The sequence below is a fragment of the Tiliqua scincoides genome, chromosome 9 (assembly GCF_035046505.1).
Source record: "Tiliqua scincoides isolate rTilSci1 chromosome 9, rTilSci1.hap2, whole genome shotgun sequence".
Lineage (NCBI taxonomy): Eukaryota > Metazoa > Chordata > Lepidosauria > Squamata > Scincidae > Tiliqua > Tiliqua scincoides.
Genome location: NC_089829.1, coordinates 22,816,623 through 22,832,793, shown reverse-complemented (window position 1 = coordinate 22,832,793; position 16,171 = coordinate 22,816,623). Strand labels below are relative to the sequence as shown.

Below are 16,171 nucleotides of genomic sequence, written 5' to 3'. Positions count from 1 at the left end.
TGTGCAGCATGGCCTTTCCCAGTTTGAAGAGACACTTGGCCAACAGTCTGAGGCTAAGAGGCAAAGAAGGAAGGCCCATAGCCAGGGAGACAGACCAGGGACAGACTGCACTTGCTCCCAGTGTGGAAGGGATTGTCACTCCCGAATTGGCCTTTTCAGCCACACTAGACGCTGTTCCAGAACCACCTTTCAGAGCGCGATACCATAGCCTTTCGAGACTGAAGGTTGCCAACTACTAACCTGGGATGGACCTTTCCGTCCATCAATCTGTCTAGCCCTCTTTGAAAGGCATCTAGGCCAGGGGACATCACCACATCCTGTGGCAAGGAGTTCCACAGACTAATTTTACTGCTGGGGGCCCGCCCTCTGGCAAAGCAACGTGGTCAAATTTTACACCGGAACCAAAAGCCACGGAAGTGTGACTCAGCCGTGCTGTTTTTCTGGTAACATCAGTTGCTCCTTTCCTGCCCCCTCCCAGTGGAACGGAAGTCACTGCGCATGCACGCCTAAGCGCGTCCCCAAACGCATGCGCACAAAGGAGAGCGACACGCATGCGCGTTGCGCTCTCAACCATCGGAGAAAACAATGGCTCATCGGCTGACAGCGACGGTTCTGGCGCCTCCTCTGGCTGCCTTGTGGAGAGGCCGCTGTCGAGGCCGTGGACTGGTGGGGTTCAGGGAGCTGGCGCCAGTCCGGCAGGTGAGGAGCACCAGGAGGCGGCCTCGTTTTGCGGCACAGTCGCAAAAAGAACGGCGGGTTCACTACCCCCCTCCAAGTTACCTGAAGAGAGAGTGGCGAGGTGTGTGACGTAATCCGTGTGCGCCGATACTCCCAGGCTAGAAAGCTCGGACTCGGTGGGCGTGGCCTCACTGACCGAACATAGACTTATAACATCTAGACTCGCTCGTAGGGCTCAGTTCAGGGATCATTTTGGAATCTCTTGGTCTCCCCGCATAGAGAGAGAGAACTGCCCTGGGCTGCACAAGAAAGCCATGAGAGGCTGCATCAAACACCAGCTCTAGCAGCTAGAACATAGACTTGTAAGATCTAGACTCACTTGCAGGGACTGCTTCCGGAATTATTTTGGAAATTCTTGGTTTTCTGCATAAAGAGAACTGAGAGTGACTTGCTCAGCACTGCCCATGGAGGCCTTGAGCCTGGAGGCTCACTGGAGGCTGCCTCAAAGGCGAGCTCCAGCAACTGGAATATAGACTTGTTGGATAGAACTTATAACTTATAGACTCACTTGCAGGGCGCATTTCCAGGTTCATTTTGGAAACTCTTGGTCTCCCCACACAGAGAGAAGGGAGAGTAACTTGCCCAGGGCTGCACATGGAGGTAGTGAGCAGACTGGGGGCTGCCTCAAAGGCGAGCTCCAGCAACTGAAACATGGACTTGTGTGCTGGAACATAGACTTATATCTTCTAGACTCGCTTGCGGGAGCCACTTCTGGGTTCACTTTGGAAACTCTTGGTCTTCCCACATAGAGAGAATGGAGAGTGACTTGCCCAGGGCTGTACATGGAGGTAGTGAGCAGACTGGGGGCTGCCTCAAAGGCGAGCTCCAGCACTGCAGGCAACATGTTTATTTGGGGGTTTTCAATGCTGCCTTTTCACCTCCTAAGAGGCTCTCAAGGTAGTGCATAATTAGTGACGCCAAAACAATGTATTAAAAGGCAAAGAGAAGTAGTATATAATTTAAAAAAGCAAACCACATCAATGAACTTGCTGCACTGGCTGCCATTACTAATACTGTACAGGTTTCCTGTTGATGGGTTTAATGCTCTTTCCAAGCAAGAGTTTTGCCACAACTCTCTGAGCCCCCTTCTGAGCATAGGGTAGCCAACCCTCCAGGAATGGGCATCCATGTGCAGCAGTGTCTCGCAAGGCTTGTCCTCCACTGTACTATTTCACACGGTCCACCATCTCGAAAATACCAGCAGGAATAACTGGTGATGACATCCTTGTCAGTTACTTCTGGGTTGGGACACCTGATGCGACGCGACAAACACTAGTAAGAGGTTCAGGGTGGATGGGAGAGTTTTTTCAAGCATGGAAAAGCATGCTTTGGAGTTTTGTCCACTGAGCCAAGCTTCCTATTGCTGTTTGTTGCATCATGTTCCTGGTCTCACTGCCTGGTAGCAGGTGTCCAGGGGTCCTGTGAGTACTACCAGACACCATCTCAAGTACCACTGGTGGTTTCTGTACCTCTGGTTGAGAAACACTGGTCTACAGTTGACTGCTGAAAGCAATCCTGGAGATGCTAGCAGGGCCACCAGGAATTTTCCAGCAGGTCGGAGAAAAGAGTATCTCCAGGAAGAGCCCAAGTCAGAGTTGGTGATCTTATCTGAGTCCCTGCATTGAAGCCTTTCCAATCACCAGCCAATTCCCACTGGCCAATGGGAGGAAGGAGGAGAGTGTCACTACTGCTAGAGAACTCATTCTGCCCTTTGCTTGTTTTAGTGGTCTAAGATAATCCACCCAGGATGTATCGTGTCCTTCTCTCGCTGGCTATGCTCCAAGCCTCCTGAAGGTATGTGGCTTGACATTTCTGGTCCTCTCTGCTATAGCTTCACTAGGCAAGTCCATGAGGAGCCCCTGAATCAGGGAGTCTCCTCTCTAGGCAGAATGAGGACTGGAATCACCCAGTCCTGGACCATGAGAAACTGTGAACAATATGGCGAAAATGTTTTTTGTCCCACAGATGTTGAGAAGAAAGATGCAAAGTGCCAGAGCCAAGCGGGCACTGACCCTGACAATAAAGGTAAACCCTTCCCTCCCCCTTCTCTCCTTCTCCAAGAATGCCAAAGACCTGATGATTCATGTCATGTCACAGAATTATTACCTCTTCCCACTCTCACAGCCAAGATTCAAGCAGCGGGTGATAGAGGTCACCCGCAAGCCTTCCTTATCTCTTCTCTTCCCCAGAACAATCCACTTCCAAAGATCTCAGTCACCGGAAGAATACAGAGGACAGCAGTGGTGAAGGAGACAGAAAAGGAAAAAAGGAGGATGATTTGGGGTGGTGGAGTCGCATGCAGAAGGTTTTAATAGTTTTCTCCATTGCTTTCATGTACTATATTTTTCCTGTCCCACTGATTGTTGGGATGTGGATACAAAAGGGGAAATTGTCGTAACCATTCTGTCTCCCTGTTTCATCTAGGGAGAGTTCCCATGGGACAAGAAGGACTCCTGGTACTTGGCTGTCATGGGGGCTGGTGTCGTCTCGGGCTTCCTCTACTTCTACCTGCGAGATCCAGGCAGAGAGATCAACTGGAAACAGTTTGTACATTACTACCTGGCCAGAGGAGTGGTAAGGCCATTTGCAGTATGTTTTCTGCTAGGCTTCTGGCATGTGTGCCTTCCTCTTGTTCTGCTCCAGTTGCATGCAGTGGCAGGTATTAGATGTGTGCCACAGGAGCAGAGAAGGGTTAGGCAGGGCCAATTCTACTTTTATCTTGGAGTGCTTTGTGGACGTGCTGAATCCTCAAGTGACTCTCCACCAAGAAAGTCTCTCTCTTTCTCAAGGTGGAGCGGCTGGAAGTGGTGAACAAGCAGTTTGTGCGTGTTTTCCCCATCCCTGGAGCCACCACTGAGGTAAAGAATTGTGTGTATGGGGGGGAGGAATGAGGTGGGGAGGAAAGGGAAGGGCAGTGTTCCAGCCAGCCAAGTCTGGTCCTTTGGAAGGAGTTCTGTGCACTTGGCAAGGGAGTTGGGTCTTAGAGGACCCTTTTGCCGGCCTGGAAAGCTTCATGCTTTGGAATTAGGTTCTAACAGCTTGGGATATACACGGGATCCAGGAACAGGAGTTTAAACTGACCTCTTTTCCCACTATTGAAAATGGTACATTTGTTTTAATTTCTTGCCCAGCTGCTCTCACAGGCTTAGGGAAGGTGACTGCATGGAAGAGGCAGCTTTACTCAGAGCTCTCTGCATTGCTCTGCGGATTCCTCCCCAAGACCCTCACATAGTAGGAGGTTTGTGTGGTCTGGGGAGCAGAGTCCGTCATTCAGTGCCTGTCATTGGTTCTGGCAGAAGTTCGTCTGGTTCAATATTGGCAGCGTGGATACATTTGAACGAAACTTGGAGGCTGCTCAGCTGGAACTGGGAATTGACAGTGCCCACCAAGTGTCTGTGGTCTACAGCACAGAGAGCGATGGGTAAGTGTCAGGCCAGCTGGGGAGTAGCACCAGGCTACTGCAGGCACCCCCTGCCATAGCTCACGAGCCAATCTGATCATCCTCTCTCATTGCAGCTCTTTCTTCCTAAGCATGGTGCCCACACTGCTGCTGGTTGGCTTCCTGCTTTTCACTCTGAGGCGTGGACCAATGGGAGGTGGCCGTGGAGGACGCGGGGGTGGGATCTTCAGTGTTGCTGAGACAAAGGCCAGGGTCCTGAAAGACAGCATTGATGTGCGTTTCAAAGATGTGGCCGGCTGCGAGGAGGCCAAGCTGGAGATCATGGAGTTCGTGAACTTCCTGAAGAATCCCAAGCAATACCAAGATCTTGGGGCCAAGATTCCAAAGGTACTCGCTCTGCCATGACTGGTGCCTTATTTGGAACCAAGGCACTGGATTAGACTGACAGGCCAAAATGGGGGCAGTTTAGACTGTTAAAGAGGTGGGTCAACAAGGGTTGCCATGTTAGTCTTCTGCACCAAAAGCAGGAAAGAAGTATAAAGACCATCCAATCTATTTCAGCAGAAGCTTTTGTGGGTGCCTCTCACTTCCATCAGATGTGTGAGGTGGCAGCTTAATCAGTAAACAAAAAGCATCCAAAGGTCTCTTGGAGTAGTGTTCATTTGGGAACCCCAAGTGAAGGCCTTCTGCAGTGCCTAGAGTTCCAGGTTTCAGAAAAACACCTTCTTCTGGTTTCTTGTAGGCTGGTTTCTTGTATCTGTTTATGTGTGACATTTAAATCTTGCCCTTCCTCCAAAGAGCATGGGCGCATGGTTCTCCCCCCACCCCCAGTTTGTCCTCACAACAGGTTGTGAGGAAGGTTAAGCAGAGATAACGTGTTTGGCCCAGAGGTCACCCCTGTGAGTTCTTGGGGTGGTGGTGGACAGGTCGATGAAAGTGTCAACCCAATGTGCGGCAGCAGTGAAGAAGGCCAATTCTATGCTTGGGATCATTAGGAAGGGTATTGAGAACAAAACGGTTAGTATTATAATGCCGTTGTACAAATCTATGGTAAGGCCACACCTGGAGTATTGTGTCCAGTTCTGGTCGCCGCATCTCAAAAAAGACATAGTGGAAATGGAGAAGGTGCAAAAGAGAGCGACTAAGATGATTACGGGGCTGGGGCACCTTCCTTATGAGGAAAGGCTACGGCGTTTGGGCCTCTTCAGCCTAGAAAAGAGACGCTTGAGGGGGGACATGATTGAGACATACAAAATTATGCAGGGGATGGACAGAGTGGATAGGGAGATGCTCTTTACACTCTCACATAATACCAGAACCAGGGGACATCCACTAAAATTGAGTGTTGGGCGGGTTAGGACAGACAAAAGAAAATATTTCTTTACTCAGCGCGTGGTCGGTCTGTGGAACTCCTTGCCACAGGATGTGGTGCTGGCGTCTAGCCTAGACGCCTTTAAAAGGGGATTGGACGAGTTTCTGGAGGAAAAATCCATTATGGGGTACAAGCCATGATGTGTATGCGCAACCTCCTGATTTTAGGAATGGGTTAAGTCAGAATGCCAGATGTAGGGGAGAGCACCAGGATGAGGTCTCTTGTTATCTGGTGTGCTCCCTGGGGCATTTGGTGGGCCGCTGTGAGATACAGGAAGCTGGACTAGATGGGCCTATGGCCTGATCCAGTGGGGCTGTTCTTATGTTCTTATGTTCTTATGGCTGAGCAGGGATTTGCACCCATTTCCCCACACCCAGGCCAGTGCGCACCAACCAATGTGCCCCATTGGCTGTCAAGAATGTGGCAGGTTTGACTGCCTGGAGCCCTCTTTCTGTTCTACCACCTGCTCACCAGTGTCTGCTGTCCCTTGCAGGGAGCGATGCTCACAGGCCCTCCAGGCACTGGGAAGACCCTCCTGGCCAAGGCTACTGCTGGAGAAGCCAATGTCCCCTTCATCACCGTGAATGGCTCCGAGTTCCTGGAGATGTTTGTTGGAGTTGGGCCTGCAAGGGTGAGGTTGGGCAGCCTTGACGTTGGTGGGCAGGGCAATCATTAGTGATTGGGCACTGCAGTATGTTTTCTGGGAACTGAGAGGTGCCCCAGGCTGCAACCCCTTACACACTGCAGACCTGAGAGTAAGCTCTGTTGAACATGATGGGACTTGATTCTGAGTGAGCGTGTGCAGGATCATGCTGTGGCTCAGGCTTCCATCCTCAGGCCACTCCACCTGGCCTTCTCTACTTGAAAGAGCAGGACTCATTTCCTGGCCCCAACCTGGCCCATGTGCTTCTGCCAATAGGGGGATCAGCACATTGGGAACATGTGTGTTTCAGGTCCGGGACATGTTCGCCCTGGCACGAAAGAAAGCTCCCTGTATCCTCTTCATCGATGAGATTGATGCTGTTGGGAGAAAGCGGAGCCAGGGGCACTTTGGTGGGCAGAGCGAGCAAGAGAACACCCTCAACCAGCTGCTGGTGGAGATGGATGGTGAGAGGCCTACTCAGGGCAGTAGCTGTGCAGGAAGCGTCACAGCAGGAAGGTTGCTGCTGCTGGGCAGTTGTCCCAGAGATGTATTTGGGAATTCCCCCCCCCCCCCACACACACATATACATACACATTTCTTCCCAAAGCCTTTTCAGGGGCTTTTCTTGTAAACATTTCTATGTTGTTAACTTGGTTCCTTTTTTCATCCCTTGAGTCGCTTAGCTGTCCTCTCCCATCACGATCTCTTAAGATCATTGTCATCTTTGGAGAGTCACGTAGGTACCACACAGAAATGTTCTTGGTGATGGCTGCCACTGTAGAACTCCCTTCCACTTGTGGTTTACCAAGACCCAAAACTGAGCATCTTCCAGAGGTGCCTGGAGATCTTCTTGTTTGGACAATTATTTAACAACTGGAGAGACCTGAGGATTCATTTTGGTGGAATTGGGTTTGTTTGGTTTTTAACAGGGTTCACCCCTAAAGTATCCCGTTTCAGCTAACCAACCAAGTCTGCAATCCTAACCACACTTTCCTTAGAGTAAGCTCCATTGAACAAAATAGGACTGACTTCTGAGTAGATCTGGTTAGGATTGTGCCCCAAGGTGCATAACTACAAGTATCTTCTGAATTCAGTGGAAAAGCATCATTGCTTAATCCAGAGAAATTAGCTGCTTCCCACCTCCCCCAGGTGACTCATGGGGTGTTTGAGTCCAAAATGTTGCCTTCTCTTTTGATTTCCCCTCACTTCCTCCACAGGGTTCAACAGCAGCACCAATGTTGTGGTGCTCGCAGGCACGAACCGGCCCGATGTCCTGGACCCAGCACTGATGAGACCCGGACGCTTTGACCGGCAGATCTACCTTGGTAATGAATGCCAAGCCTACACCTGTCCCTGTTTTCTGTCCCCCCCAACCAAGTTCTGTGCTGCTCCACAACTGCCAGTTAACCTTGAAATGTTTTGGGAAATGCCAACAGGGCCTGGGGTGAGTAGAGCCAGGCCTTTGCTTCCTTTGCCAAGCTCTTGGTGGACATATTCAAGGAACAGGAGAGGACTGTGTGCAGGTATTTGTTGTGCCAGCTCCATGGCTCTGACGCTACCACCCTCAAGGGCAATGTCCTAAGTGACAATAACAGGGATGGCTCTGGGAGTTTATGGAAAGGGGAGAACTTTATTGGGGCCTGGAAGTAGCTGCCCCAGAGGAAAACGACACTCAGTTTGTATCCTGGACTTCTCACCTCTGACAATGGACTCCTTGGCTCTCGTTCCTCCACCCCAGGCCCACCTGACATCAAAGGCAGAGCATCCATCTTCAAAGTCCATCTCCGGCCTCTCAGACTGGATGCAAACATCAGCAGAGACGCGCTGGCTAGGAAGATGGCAGCCCGGACACCAGGATTCACGGGTGAGGTCCGGGGAAGTGCCTGTCTGGGGAAGGAACGTGACAGGCCAGAGACGGGGTTGCCAGGCCTTGCTGTCTGAGTCCAGAGGGACCAGGCCCGACGTGGGAGAAGGCAACTTTCCACACTCCTGTGTGCTGAAGTGCAGCAGTCACAGAAGTTCAGGGTGACCCTAGGGAATGCCTCACTTTGTGAAGGGAAGGAAGGGCACAGGGGCTCCCATTTGATTACTCCCTCTTCCCTGGCCTGCCCTACAGTTCATCTGAGGAAGAGTGCCCTAGAAAGCCTGACCTGCCTCACCATCCTTATAGATGGCCCCAGAAATGTTGGAGGGGCCTCAGGCAGATTGGGACTCCTTGTCCCCCTTAGGCATGAACTCCAGCACGCTGCCGCACAAAGCAGACTGAGCAGGACCTCTGAGTGGAGGGCTGACAGCTGCTGTCCTCCCCAACTTGACTTGGAGCCCCAAATGCCATTTCCTTTGGGCCACCCCCTGGAGGGAAGCCCAGACACTGACAACACTTCCCTCTTCCTGCAGGTGCTGATATCTCCACCGTCTGCAATGAGGCTGCTCTGATTGCCGCACGCCACGCCAGGCCCACTGTGAGTGAAAAGCACTTTGAACAGGCCATCGAGAGAGTGCTTGGAGGTGAGGCTCTCCTGCCCAGGGGAGCAGGGATGAGAGGTGCAGATGCTCAGGGAGCCTGTGCGTCTGCTTGGAAGCACATCTTGCTGATGTTCAGAGGAGTGGTGCAGCTGCATTTGTAAGGTCGGCTTCCTGCCACTGTACTGGCAGAGCCACGATGGACCTGCCTCTCACTGCTGCCTTCAAGCAGCTTGCAGCTGCAGCTGGTGAACCACTTTGGGAAACAAGAAGCTGGACCGCTCAGACTTTGGACTGATCCAGCAGGGTTCTTCCTCTCCCTGGAAAGAATACCTCCGTGGTTGCCCTCAGTTCCTGGGAAGAAGCCCCCTTGCTGAGCAGAGACCAGGCACGCATGTTTCTTGATGGCTTGAAGGACAAGACTGTGATGAGTCTTCTGACTGCAGGCACTTTGCTCTGGGACCTGCTAGTGAAAGAAGGAATGGGGGTGGGAGAGCGAGACAGTTCCCTTGAAGAGGCTTAGCAGCCAGTGGGATCCCTGTTCTTGTGCATGGCCAAGCCACTGCCACATTCCCTGCCCGAGGAAAGTAGCAGGGGAGACTGCCTCGCAGCTTCCAACTGTGGAGTGTTTCGCACAGTAGAGCCTGAAAATGGAGTCTCAGTACTGTCCTGTTCAAATGGACATTAAGAAACTCCCATCAGGGAGCGCTTCTGTCATTGTGAGACTGTAGTGGCAGGTTTTGTGTGGCTGCTCCAGTGGATTGATCTCTCCCTGTGAGTTCTATAGTTATTAGAGGTCCTGGGAAAACCAGGGGAGACCTTTCTTGCCCTCTTCCACCATCTGTTGACTCTGTCCCTAGGGCTTGAGAAAAAGACCCAAATCCTGCAACCAGACGAGAAGACCGTCGTGGCATACCATGAGGCTGGGCATGCTGTAGTTGGGTGGTTCTTGGAGCACGCAGATCCCCTTCTAAAGGTGTGTCTCCTGGCCTTGGCTTCTGGCCTGTCCACAGGGGAAGTGAGTGGGGAACAGCTCAAGCCAATAGGAAGACTGCTAGCACAGTCAGGCTACAGTCAGCCCTGTCAGTCCAGCAAGGAGGAGAGGCATCTTTTGTCCAACACTCCACCTCTCATAGCAGCTTTAAGTGCCAAATAGTCCCAGGCCAAGCTGTGTATCTGCTGCTGGAACCACAGCAGGGGAGGAGTGTTGCTGCTACCCCCTGGAGCAGGAGGGTTGCTTGCTGGAAAGAGGCTGGACAGACTTGTGGAGGAAGAGAAGGCTGTCAGAGGCTACTGGGCATGCTAGCTCCATGTACAGAGGCAGCTGACCCTGAGAGTATTGGGAGCTGGGCGTGATCAGCAGAGCATAGATGTCACCTTCATGTCCTGCATGTGGGCTTTCCAGCAGCCCTGGCTGAGGACCAGTTGGCCATTATAGAAAACAGGGTGCTGGACTACCTGGACCCCTGGCTGCCTGCCCTAGTGGATGGCTGGGGGTACTTCTTCACTCTCTCCCTCCCAGAAACCCTGCAAGACTCTCCATCTGCTTTGCTCAGGGCAGACTGGGGCTTGTGTCGCCACCCAGCTCACCTGGACTCTCCCTGTGTCTGCCTGGCAGGTCTCCATCATCCCCCGTGGGAAGGGCCTGGGCTATGCTCAGTACCTGCCGCGTGAGCAGTTCCTCTACACCCAGGAGCAGCTCTTGGACCGCATGTGCATGATGCTGGGGGGCCGTGTCGCTGAGCAGCTCTTCTTTGGCCGCATCACCACCGGTGCCCAGGATGACCTCCGGAAGGTGACACAGAGTGCCTATGCCCAGGTGAAGCCCCGTGAGATGAGCACTGTGCCAGCCAAGGGCCCGTCAGCAATGGGAAGGGGCAGGCAGACGCAGCAGAGGGATTGTGCTTTTTTGTGTTTGTTACATGCAGTTTTCCACCCTTCTGCCAAGGTTCTCACAATGTGTCTCCTCAGTTTACCTTGCAACAGCCCTGTGTGGGTAGGGGGGGCTGGGAAGGAATGACTGGCCCAATGAGGTCCCCAGTGAGCTTCATGGCTGAGGCAGGATCGGGGGGGGGGGGAGAGATTTGAATCCAGAACTCCCCAGTCCTAGTCTAGCATACTTAACCACTGCACCATGCTTCCTTCCTAAGAGAACTTTAGGAAAGTCCACAAGGCATGCAGTGCACAAGCTAAGGGGGAATGTGGAAGTGCCTGGTGCTGCATCAGATGCTTTGTCCACACAGCCCAGCCGGTCTCCTCTAACAGGCAGCTGTCCCCCACGGTCTCCACCCCAAGGAGTTATCGTGCCACCTAGAGAGGCTAGAACCTGGGACCTTCTACATGCGATATCTGTGCTCTCCCCCCTCACATACAAAGCTTCCCCTCACCAAGTCAGATCACCCAGTCTGGACTGGCAGAGAAGAGCTGCTCCTGTCACCAGCTACTTGCAGTCCTTCTAGCTGGAGAGGCTGCTGGAATTGAGCCTGGGACCTTCCATCTACAAGATCTGTGCCGCCCCCTGTGCATTCACAATGTTGCCATGCGTAGCTAGTGCCAGCAGAGCTGCCTGTACTCCAGTTGCTGCGTCTGGTTTTTGAGAAAAGCTAGCTTCTGTTCCTCGAGGCAACAAAATCAGACACACCCAGTCTAGCATCTGGTGGAAACCTTGTGAAATGGGGGAAGCCAGGCTGGAGACCTTGTACTGGGGCCACTCCCACCCCTGGCCTGTTTGCTGGCTCAGGGTGTTGCTTTCTCTCTCTTTTAGATTGTGCAGTTTGGTATGAATGCCAAACTGGGCCAGGTCTCTTTTGACCTTTCCCGGCAGGGTGAGCTGGTGCCTGAGAAGCCCTACAGCGAGGCCACGGCCGAGCTCATCGATGAGGAAGTGCGGGCTTTGATCCGTGCAGCTTATGAGAGGACACTGGAGCTGCTGACTCGCTGCCACAGCCAGGTTGAGAAGGTAAGAGGGAGGTCATTTCCATCAGATGCCATCATCACCCTAGACTGGGATGTTTTGGGTCAGTTTGCAACACACACAAGGTCCAAAGTTCCCATGTTCAGAACATGTTGAAATGAAACAGATGTAAGGTAAAAGGGGGGTGGTCCAGCGGCACCCTTGGAGGGTAAGAATTGAACAGAAAAGGCTCTTGGAAAATTTAATTTACTCCTTCTGGAAGGAACTGTGGCTTCTCTCCCCAGTCTGTATTTTCCTGCTCCACCGCTCATGACTTCTGCAGTAGGGTTTATGAAGGCATAGCAACCTCCACAGGCTGATGCATGGAGCCTAAAAGTGGCACATGCATCTTGTCCCCATTTTTATCTGGTTGAAGTTGAATTTGGTCCTTATCACTCTTTTGAGCAGTCCTTGACAAACAGACTTTTTCTGCCCTCAGAGGTGACATCAGTAGTTTGTGAGCAGGCAGGGAGAATTCCTCCCCCAAAGCTAACCTGTCCCACCCCCTCCCTGTCAAGAACAGAAGAGGCCTCAGAGAAGGACCCTGTCATTGGCCATCATACCACTGGGGATCAAGGGGGGTTGGGTGAAACTTGAGAACACTCACACCCCAGGGTCTCTGCCCAGAAAGGTACCCCACCAAGGGAGGCTGCAAACTTGAGGGACCCACCATACCCTGACTGGTCCCAACACCCCAGCCAGGCCCAGGACCCTGGAGTAGAGGCAGCAGTGGGGCTAAGTAGAGGCCCAAGGCAGGCACAGAGTCTGGGACCTCAATTCTCTACACCTCATTGCTAAGGTGGCACCTGGAAAGTCACAACAGGAAACCAGATTTGTCTTGCTGTATGGAAGTGTTGTTACTCAGTGGCTGGTGTTGGTGTCCTGTCCCCCCTTCCCCCGCAGGTTGGGAAGCGTCTTCTGGAGCAGGAAGTCCTGGAGAAGGCAGACATGGTGGAACTCCTGGGGCCCAGGCCTTTCACTGAGAGATCCACCTACGAGGAGTTTGTTGAGGGGACAGGGAGTGTAGACGAAGACACCTCCCTCCCTGAGGGCCTAAAGAACTGGAACCTTGAGCAAGAGGAGAGCCCAGAGGAGGAGAACAGAGCCCAGGAGAAGGCCTCCTAGGGAATGGACCCACCTAGAAGGTCACTGGGGAACCATCTGGACCTCTTTCAACAAGGATCAGCACCTGGATGGAATGTCTTTCTTGTATGTCCTGATAGGGCAGCCTTCCTTGGAGACTTCAGCCCTGCCGTGCCTTCCTTTCTAGCAAATCACAGGGCTGTAACTGAGCTTGGGAAGATGTGGCAGCAGAGCAAAACACACACACTCCTTGTTTGGCACTGGTGGCTGTCAGGGTCCTCTTTCACCAGGGAACCAGCTGCAGTTCTTGGGGCCTTTGTCTGCAACAGGAAGTAGAGAACCCTCCCTTCTCAGTGACTGTGGGAAGAGTTTAGCTGGAGAGCTGCTCGAAGTGAAGTGAATCAGGTTTCCCTTCCTTGGACTGACCTACTAGCCCTTGTGCCTCCAATGAAGCTCCAACCCTGGCAACCTGCCCTTGTAGCAGCCTGTAGATTTACTGATGGGGGAAGGTAAAGACAGCCTCTACAGATCCTTCCTTGCAAAGACATCTGACCCTGGGACCAAGGGGTGGTCTTCCAGTGCCCAGAGCCTCAACTCCAGCCTCAACCTACTTCCTCTTTGCCCTTCATGTGAACAAGAGACCAAATGCAAGAGCCAGTGGGTGCCCCCAGGAGTCTTGAGGATCACCTGGCTATGCCTGGGATGTGATGACATGGAGGAATCCCCTTTGCAGGCAAGTGTGAGGCTGCTCTGTGGGCAGCCAGCCCCATTGAACAGGGGCTGAACTGAAACATGGTGCTTGTCAAAATGGTGCAACTTGGATTCCCACAAACTTCTTCTTGGTGTTATTGTTGGCCGCAGAGGATTCTGGGAGCAGAAGCACATTCAGTCACCTCTTGCCTGGGTCTGTGGCTGCCCCTGCATCCCCGCAAACATTCTCCCGGTGCCTCTCCCTCTTACAGCAGCTGTTTTTCTCAGGCCAAGTACCTCACTGAAGAAGGAACTCTGCCTAGAGGGAGGGCTGGGAAGTGGGCCACAAGTCCCTCCTGACCCTCTAGCTGATTTATTCTCAGTGGTGCCTGAGTCCCTCCAAGAGGTGGCTCAGGAGGCCTCGGGGTGTTGTTTTTCCCTGCGTGTGCCTTGAAAGATCAGCCAGGCCCTTGGAGTCTGACCCACTTCTTTGTATTTTGTGAAGTGTCCTGACAGCAGCTTGGCACACACAGCCTGCCTCTCAGCGCTTCCAGTGTCCTTGGCTCACACAGGACCGTTTTCCCACTTTGCAGAGGTGGAGGGAGCAGTGTTTGCTGCCTGGCTGCTATTTGCAGAAGCACAAGTAAGGAACCAAGGCTATCAGGAGCAGCTCTCAGTGGGGACTCGGAGACGGTACACGTACCTTCCCTTTCTCGCTCAGAGATACCATCTTGGTGCTCCCAGGAGACTTCCTCAGCTTCCAGCAGCCAGGACCTGTCCATGCTACCTTTTCCAGAAGAGAGCCCCTTCCTGAAGATGAGTGCTTGATGTTTCTCCCTCCCTGATAGAATCGGCTCTCTTTTCCCAAGGAGGTTGCACACACAATACCTAGCCAACATCTCCCACTGCTGGGCACCCCAGTACCTTGCCATCCTTCCCAGGCCTCTGCTGGGATCAACACCATCAGGGAGAGTCTCACCCACCAGCCAAAGGCAGCTGCGACCCACCTCACCATTCCCCACTGCCATTGTCCCTTGTAGGCACCTCTGACTCAATTCTGTGCCACTCCTCCCTTGGGAGGGAAAGGGTACGCTTAGCTACGCACACTCCAGTAACTGTGGCTGACCTGGAGCTCCCTTGGCTTTTTGTGGGAACCCTGAGATGGAGCTGGGCCATTGGGCTGGCAGTTAGCCCTGCTTGTGGCACTGTCCTTTGGCAGAGAACACTTCCCCAGTCCACCTTCAGCTGAGGGTTGTGCCTGGGACCTTCAGCATGCAGAGCAACTGCTCTACCTCAGAACTAGAACCCCCATCTCACTGTTGGCTGCAATCTTTCACAGTACGTATACGTGAGGATATATGAGATTCTTTTGCTGGGGACTGAATGGGGGATCCCCTGCACCCAAAGTAGGGATGCTGCCATGAAGCCGTAAGGCCTTCCCCTCCACCAAAGCAGAGCCAATAGGCCTTCAAATACCAGTCCCTGCAGCAGGGCTGTGGGTTCCACCCTTACTCTGCCTGGAGCTCTTCTGATGTGTTGCACAGAATCTTGTGCAGTCCTCCCTGCAGCAACTGTGTTTGGCATACTCCCAAGTGCAAGCCAGTGTGGTATGTGTCTGTACAGTGCCCACTGGACAGCAGCCACCCTTAACCACATGCCCTGCGCTGGCACAGTTTGCCCTGTGAAATCTGTGAGTCAGTGTCGCTTGCCAGTTGACTTGGGCACCTTCCTAGTCCCTGCCAGAGGCCAGCTAGATTCTGATGAGGTGACTCAGCAGAAGCAGCCCTGATGGGGTGACTCTGCAGACTGGTGCTGGCTTTACTGAAACGAGCATCAGCTGTGCTCAGAGCAGCAAATCAGTTTGGACGCTTTTTCTTCCAGGAGCCCCAGCCCAGGCAGGTTTGCTGGAGGCTGAGATTTTTTTCCTCCTTGAGTATCAGATGGGTTGTTGTGAGTTTCTAATATGTGGTGCTAGTGGTTGCCCCAGCCTGCACTTGACACACTGGCTGCATCTCACAAAACAAACATTGGTCTTACCCCTTGATGGTATCAGTGGTGCTTTGGGCACAGTTGTCGCAACTCCTTCCAGACCTTTGAGAAGGGCCTGGCTGCTGAATCAGAACATAGGGCCATCCACCATCCTGTTCCTTGAGTGGCCAGCCACGTGCCCCAGGAAGCCCACCAGCAGGGCACAAAGACAACAGCCCTCCGCTCCTGTTGTTTCTGGGCAGCAGCTGATATTCAGAGGCAGACTGCCACTGAAGGTGGAGGCTCCACATACTGTCACGATAGCCTACTTGCAGTCCTGCTGTTCCTCCACCATTTTTGTTTGGCACAGTGCTTTACATCACAACTGTGCACCTCTCAGACACACGACCAGCTTCTGCTTACTTCTGCTGTCTCTTCCAGATACATCTTTTCAACTCCTTTCCCCTCTCCCTCGCCAGCTGTACACACATTCTTGCAAATTTGACCTTGTATAAAAGGAGATCATGGCCAGTTGTGTGCAAATGTGTCATAATTTAAAAAAAAGATAAATGTCCTCTGAGCCTACCCCCCAGGCCCCCTGTGATACAGCCTTGTTTATACAGGTGGAGGAAGCTTTTACCTTCTTTAAGTAGGGCACCTATTATGTGTAGCTCCTGTGCAGCATTTTGCAGTGAGGAACACAGTGAAGACAATAAGGAACAAGATCATCAGGGATAGTGGGGGGGGGGGTATACCAGTGTAATTGCAGCCTAGTGCATACCCAGGACTAAATGGGAGATAGGCAAAACAAGCAGAGAGGCCTGCTGAAGGTGACCAGCAAGCCCAGCGTTCCAGATAGGG

The 16,171-nt window shown here is 52.7% G+C and overlaps 1 protein-coding gene across 1 annotated transcript; it reads left to right on the top strand.

Annotated features, from left to right (window-relative positions):
- Positions 1-583: 583 nt before the first annotated feature.
- On the top strand, positions 584-15,841 carry LOC136660421 (mitochondrial inner membrane m-AAA protease component AFG3L1-like). Its single transcript, XM_066637588.1, has 17 exons — positions 584-699; positions 2,463-2,532; positions 2,704-2,763; positions 2,928-3,043; positions 3,163-3,312; positions 3,528-3,596; positions 4,035-4,159; positions 4,255-4,525; positions 6,004-6,141; positions 6,464-6,617; positions 7,371-7,478; positions 7,892-8,017; positions 8,551-8,661; positions 9,477-9,592; positions 10,235-10,435; positions 11,381-11,575; positions 12,473-15,841. The coding sequence occupies exons 1-17, from the start codon at positions 586-588 to the stop codon at positions 12,692-12,694; spliced, it is 2,346 nt and encodes a 781-aa protein (XP_066493685.1). The 5' UTR covers positions 584-585; the 3' UTR covers positions 12,695-15,841.
- Positions 15,842-16,171: the final 330 nt, after the last annotated feature.

Coding starts and splice junctions, on each gene's coding strand:
- LOC136660421 (XM_066637588.1), top strand. CDS start 586: ATGGCTCATCGGCTGACAGCGACGGTTCTGGCGCCTCCTCTGGCTGCC. Junction 700..2,462: donor AGCTGGCGCCAGTCCGGCAG/GTGAGGAGCACC, acceptor TGCTTGTTTTAG/TGGTCTAAGATAATCCACCC. Junction 3,313..3,527: donor ACTACCTGGCCAGAGGAGTG/GTAAGGCCATTT, acceptor CTCTTTCTCAAG/GTGGAGCGGCTGGAAGTGGT.